Here is a 7,060-nt window from a genome sequence, read left to right on the forward strand (position 1 = left end):
TTTTTTTAAATGGAACAAAAATGCAGACTTGTTCCATTTAAACCCACTTTTATTTAAATGAATAGAGAAGTTCACAAAAGACATCAGTAATCCACGCAGGGGGTTCCACTGTTACTGTATCTTGTGAAATCAGAACACTTCAGCCTCCTGGCTTACTCCCACACGGCTGCTTCAGGCCTCCAGCTTAGGCCTGCTCCTCAGACCAAAAGAGCTCCTTGGAGTCGAGCTATCTTATAGCTTGTTCACGATCAGCTCCTTGCTGCTCTATCAGACTACATCTGCCTCCTGCAGACAACAACTTGTGTCTGTTGTGTGGGGCCCTGAGCCATAGTCAGGTCACAACTAAATAGCCCAGCACACAGCTGTGCAATTAGCGTGCCTGTATCTCCAAAATCTGGCATAAGGCCGGGTTCACAACGCTGCGATGCGGGAACGCCGCGAATCCGCTGCGTTTTCCCGCATCGCACACCTCCCGCCGGCAGTTCACACTGCCCTATGCGGACGGCTGGGAGTGTCAATGATATGTTAATGACACCCCCAGATCCGTCCGCATATCGCAGTGCGATCTGCCGACTCGCACAGGAATCGGATCGCATGGTGTGAACCCCCATGCGATCCGATTCTGTTGCGGACCAAAAAAAGGGTCCCGTGCGAGTTTGCTGCGGGACCGATGCGAATTCAGCCATACTATCTGTATGGCTGTACTCGCATCGCTACGGAGATCGGATGTGATTTGCGGTGCGAATCACATCCGGATCTCCCCCCGCAGCAGTGTGAACCCAGCCTTAATCAGCAATCTTCCAGGTAGCACAGAGTCCCACTGCCACACCTTGTAAAAGAGGCCTTTGACACTGTTTGCAGGTAAAGGCCACATTCACATGGGAGCAGAGGCCCATAGACTGTTAATAGGCCATGTGTTTATTGCTAGCCTGAGCCACCAGATGCTGCCTACAGGCAGTCTATATAAGTGTATGGGAATGTAGTGACTGTTTGAACACAGCCACTTATTCCAATTAGATTCATGTAGGTAAAGGGCCACAAAGGCAGACAGTGTGCATTCAGGGGTCACTCACCTGCTCCCGCATGCCTGTTGAACTGGAACGCATGGCTGTGTCTGTGCATCTGCTGCGTCCACAAACATAGGTTGCCTGCACACAGTACCTGGTGACTCAGGCCACATAAATACAAACATAAATACATGACCTGTTACAGTCTAAAAGGCTCAGCCTAAACAGGCTATATATTTAGAAATTGGCCTGGAATTTCTATTTAAGCCTGCAACATATCCAGCACTGACAAACAGGAAAAACAATTGTCATTGTTAAAGGAAACCAGTACTGGCTTGAGTGCTATTTTTATTGTTCTTAATCTAACTCTTTTTTTCGGTCACCAGGAAAGCTGGTCTAAACTCCATTACTCCCTGGCTTGCTCCAATCATCTGGGATGGACTATATGATTTAAACATTTTAAATGAACAACACAAGGACACCAGGATAGGACTGTTTGTATTTGCTGTAAAAAAGTAAGTATAAGTAAATATACTGGTCAATGTGTGATAGGACTGCTTTATCACACATTCTCAGTGTTGAGCAGTTACAAGATAAGATGTATTAGGACATCTAAGATAAGACAAACTAAAATAAACTGTACTTGTAAAATTCTGATGTTTTTACTACAGTTTAATTTATTAAACATATTTCTTTTTCCATGAATAAACATATTTCTATGTTTTTATGAGTTTAATTCAGAAAATATTGCTTGAATGCAGAATATATTTGAGACCGCAATCTGCTGCGTGACAAATTTATTTTAAAAAAAGAAGACTTACCAGCACATTAAAAGTGTGAGGAAGTGAGAAGCTAAAGTAGTGTGTAACCAATCTGTATAGACTGTGTTTTTATTAATATATTGCCACCCCCCAAATTAAAGACCTTGAAGTGAGACCTGGAGGAGAAAATGAACAGAGGGGTTGCATGACTTAGTGGTTCGATCTCTGCCTCCCTCAACGAAGCCGATTTTTACGAGAGGGTTGTCCACAGGTGAGCTTGATTCGCAGGAAAGCAGGCCTCGGGACTGGGGCGGTCGCTGGTGGGTCAGAACCTCACAAAGCAAAGGAGTCCACTGAGGATAGGTTGAGGTTGGTGGACGTGGCGAAGTGCAAGATTTACGTGGGAAAAGAGCTGGAAGGAGAAATATGTTGAAATATTCCCCCTTTTGCCGTTTAATTGAAATTGAATTGAGAAATTTATTTGAGAAATTTAATATATAAAAAGGTAAGGTGGACGAAAAGCAAGAAAGTGTGTAGAGGAGTCTGTCAGGGCTGCCACTAAAAGACCAGAAGCAAGGTCAAATAAGCTAGGGGACACTTCAGTGCGGCCAGTGACTGGCTTTAGCGTCCACACAGTCCCACTTCTGGAACCCACACCCGGTTTTGACGGTCTCATCCCTGACTCCATCTCATCTCGGTGTGCCATCTGGAGATCTGAAGGAGAGCTTGCTGTGCTCAGCCATCCCACCCTATCCTTACCTGGATCTGATGTGGTGCCAACATTTCATGGACTCGCTGTGACCTGTAGTCCTCTACCCTCTCTTCAGCCCAGAGACGTATCTGAACTCTACATAACAGTCTTCCATGTGAGTGGGTATTGCTTTTCTTAATAAATTATTGTTGATATATACTCAGAGGTGCCCCATTCCTTGTTTTTTTCCAAGGTTACAGGATTAGTGGGGCCCATCTAAGGTATGGCGCTTCCACTTGTTTAGCGGTGGTTCTCCCAGGAGCTAGGTCATGTGGGGGAGGGGGATATGGAAGTATGTGTGATGTTGGAACATCTTTGAACCGGTTGGTGCGCACTGAGGACATGGACCATTCCAGTTAAAATCGCACCTTAAAAACACCTAAAGACCTCTTGTTGTTGGGCATTATATTGTTGAATTTGCACTTATTGGTATGTTTTATATGATGTTGTTTTATTCTTTGGTTAATAAAAATGTTGCTGCTGTAGTCATATAAAATCCATGTCACTCAGTCTTTTTTTTTTTTTGCCTTTTCGCGCTTTAATCTGATTACTTGTCTCAGATTTGTAATGCTGTCTTAATATTGTTAAAGCAATACATACCAAGTGCCAGATTTACATTGTTAAGTGTACGTATTACATTTATGGGCTCTACTAGATTTCTAAATTATGTCTATATATTCTTTCTGTAAAGCTTTTTAAGAAGAAAATCTTAACAAACATATATTGTATAAATTGTATAAGAAAAAACAAAGGGTAACAATAAAAGAAGTTGGGGCTTACATATACATTCATTTTAGGGACGTTTGTTTCTCTTCAGCTCACTGTCATATGAGCGAAAAAACATAAGCCGCGCTTAAACAAAGAAAAATGTGATCAGCTACTTGTACAGTAGTATTAAGATATACACTATATAGGGTACAGTGATATTAGGATATACACCATATAGGGTACAACAACCCTTTAAAAATATGTGCGTAATATAGAACACATATGTATTATTGTTCTAGATTCAAAACTTCGCTGCTGTGATTCGCTATATAAAATAAGAATGCATGACATAACTTATAAATACGAAAAATATATAAAACATCAACACCCAGTGTATAAACAATAAGTCCGTGTATAGAACGCCAAAATGATTGACGTAAGGCTGTAAATATAAGACCTCTAAAAATAAAACATAATGTTCATGTAATCCAAACTGAGAAAAATCGTGTTCAATCCACCACCAGCATGTGTTGAGATTTGCTGCTTACCAGACGAATATGACCCCCCACTACAGAGGGTCACACAGAGCTCTATGAAATTGTGCACCACTTCCAGCCACGGGGGAGGGGATTCCACGATGTCCTCCTGACCTTGCTGCTTCAGAAGCTCTTGGGAAGAAAAGCTCGCTCCCGTGTACTTGGCTCAAGGTCCAAAAGAAGGACTCAAAGGCAGGGGCATCAAAATCATAAAGGGAGATAAAACTCAAAATAGTATAAAACCCTTTTATTTTGGGATAAAAAATATAAAAATACACTTACAGATGTGTAAAAGAAAATACGCCTTAAGTCCGTGGCGCTGGCCGGACGCACACGGACAGACCCGTTCTCCTGGAACCCGTCACAAACACGAGGTGATAAATAGCGTACCGCTCAGCCCTACGCGTTTCGCAACAAAATTGCGTCATCCAGGGGCACATATGAACCTTCAGGAAAATGTTTTACTGGTTTTCCTTTTAAGTGAGCTGATGAGGTTATGTTGGTAAATTTTCATCAGGTGAATATAAAGGGAACACAAAATGGTTCATAGAATACTATGCTGCTTTCTTTGATATTCTAGGATTTGTTTTTCTTCTGTTTAGAGTAATTTTTAACAATGAAATCTTTCTTTCTAGGTATATTCAGTTTCTTGGTCCATTCCTGGAAACAGCAGAACGTTTCTTCATGGTTGGCCACAAGGTTACATATTATGTTTACACTGACAAAGTTGGTGATGTAGTTCAACCCAAAATGGGTGAAGGTCGCAATCTGCAGTTGCATGAAGTGTCTGCTGATGAGCGATGGCAAGATGTGTCCATGCGACGAATGGATATCCTGACTGTCTTGACAAAGGAGCAGATGCCAAAGGAAATTGACTACTTGGTATGTGCTGATGTGGACATGGTCTTTAATGACCATATGGGAGTGGAAATCCTTAGTGACCTATTTGCCACACTGCACCCAGTATTTTTTCTTTCTGAGCTCCAAGCATTTACATATGAGCGAAGGCCCATTTCTGCAGCATATGTACCCTTTGGTAAAGGGGACTTCTATTACATGGCAGCATTGTATGGTGGGAAGGTGGAAGAAATTCACAAGCTTAGCACGGCTTGCCAGAATGGGATCAAGGAGGACAAGAAAAAGAACATTGAAGCCATTTGGCAAGAGGAGTCCCATCTCAACCGATATTTGGTATACAATAAACCTACCAAGGTTCTTTCCCCGGAATATATTTGGGACACAGATTTGCCCAATGGTGAATTAATAAAAAGGAAGAGATTCATAGCAGTACATAAAAACCACAAGGAAGTAAGAAATTAGAATGTTCTGACCAATTCACGTGTAATAATTTATTACCATTCTTCAAATTGAGGACCTTGGGGATAAAGGGACATCACCTTTTTATATTCATGATAATTCACTGTTCACTTTGATCATAAAGTAATCTTTTTTTTTAATGTGGAAATTTTTTTTTTTATTGTTTTGCAGTTTGTAGCAGGACAAAACTGACCTCTGCCAAATAAAATAGATTGGATAGATTTTTTTCCTATCTGTAAAATCATTTTCTTGGAGTACATCACAGGACATAGGCTGGTAATTCAGTCACCAATTGATTAAGTAGCATGCCTGTAGTTTTGTTGCAAGCAATGCAAATACAGTAAAGTGAGTCCTGATGTAATCCTATTTTTATGCTGGTATTTCAGTCACCAATGGGACATCCCAAAGCAGTCCAACTGAGGTATGGGCAAAACAGCAAACAAATGGTTAACAGGCTTAAACAAGCACAGGCAAAGCCCAACTAAATCCACCAGCAGCATTGGACCAAGAAGCTGCTGACCCTTGCGGGATACCTCAGGAATGACAGTCAGTCAGACTGATGAAAAGAGGCTGTATTCTGAGAATAGTATGCACCACATTCAAGCCAGGGCCAGTGTGGGAATAAAAAACAGCAACAATTTCATACCAGCCCCACAGCATTATTATACCACCACAACAGCATAAGTTCATTATTTTCTTGTTCACGAAAGGGAAAACCATGTATTTTAAAGCACATTCGGACCCCAGGAACTCAGAACGTGGGGGTAGAGCCACCTTCCGCAGAAAGAATACATTAAGGTAAGGGGGGGTGGGTTACTAATATAAAGGGGGAAACCCTTTATATCAGTGCCCACTTACATTATTGTACTCACTCTCCCTTACGTCAGTGACCCCCCCCCCCCCCCTTCAGACTAGCCTGGGGGCGCTGTCTCTGATCTCCTCTCAGGTACACTGTGCAGGGCTCAGTCAGTCGGCTCCAGCTTGGTGGCTCTGGTTTTATCCTATAGTCTCCTCTCCACAGTCCACATGTTTCTGACTCCTCCCATGACCCCCATCCCAGCGGCACTCCCACTTTTGACTCCTCTCCAGACTTTCTCAGAGACTGCAGGCATGATACAGGAGATGGTCAGAGACTGCAGACTTGATGCAAGAGCTCAATGCAGCCTCACTGTGCCCACCAATGCAGCCTCACTGTGCCCACCAATGCAGCTTTACTGTGCCCACCAATGCAGCCTCACTGTGCCCACCAATGCAGCCTTACTTTGCGCACCAAATGCAGCTTTACTCTGCCCGTGAGTGCAGTTTCACTGTGCCCACAAATGCAGCCTCACTGTGGCCATCAATGCAGCCTCACTGTGCCCATCAATGCAGCTTTACTCTGCCCTGAATGCAGTCTCACTGTGCCCATGAATGAAGCCTCACTGTGCCCATCATTGCAGCCCCTCCTGTGCTCCATGTCCCAGTCTGCAGTCTCTGTCTGTGGGAAGGTGTGTTGTTGATGCTCGGTACGGTACCTTGCATGGCAGCAGGATATCCATGACGGCCAGCAGCAGGCAGGGTCTGTTCTCATTTTGGTTGGGGGCAGTGCTCCTTCCAGAGGATCTGTTTGCTGTGAGATGGAGCGGTCCCTGACCATCTGCACCTTCAGCCGTACTCATTTTCCGGCCCCAGTCAGCCTGTCCTTTGGTCCAGGGGAAGTGGAGAGCACTAGAGGGGAGCTGGAGAGAAGGGGGAGCAGAGAGTACTGGCAGGGTTGGAGAACACATGGGTGGGGCAAAGAGCAGGGGGGAGTGGAGATCACAGGGGTGGGGAGCGGAGAGCGCTGGGGGGGGGAACTTGAGAGCACTGGGGGGCCAAAAAGAACAGGGGTGGAGAGCACGGCAGACTGAGAGTACTGGAAGAGCTAAGAGTGTGGGGTGGTGAAGAGCACTGGGGGGCAGAAAAACAGGGGTTGAGAGCACGGGGGCTGGAGAGTACTGG

At 44.1% G+C, this 7,060-nt stretch overlaps 1 protein-coding gene across 6 annotated transcripts in view; it reads left to right on the forward strand.

Moving 5' to 3' along the window:
* LOC143928328 (histo-blood group ABO system transferase 2-like) overlaps positions 1–5,301 on the forward strand; it is a 281,371-nt gene extending 276,070 nt beyond the window's left edge. For all 6 annotated transcript variants that reach the window (XM_077453177.1, XM_077453176.1, XM_077453175.1 and 3 more), the window contains 2 exons: positions 1,394–1,522; positions 4,399–5,301. In XM_077453177.1, the coding sequence (XP_077309303.1) occupies positions 1,394–1,522; positions 4,399–5,083 (814 nt within the window). In that variant the 3' untranslated portion in view covers positions 5,084–5,301. The remainder of the gene's footprint in view (positions 1–1,393; positions 1,523–4,398) is intronic.
* The last annotated feature ends 1,759 nt before the right edge of the window (positions 5,302–7,060 follow it).

Source organism: Lithobates pipiens, unplaced genomic scaffold (assembly GCF_037356315.1).
Source record: "Lithobates pipiens isolate NorthernLeopardFrog02 unplaced genomic scaffold, aLitPip1_a1.2 Scaffold_23, whole genome shotgun sequence".
NCBI lineage: Eukaryota > Metazoa > Chordata > Amphibia > Anura > Ranidae > Lithobates > Lithobates pipiens.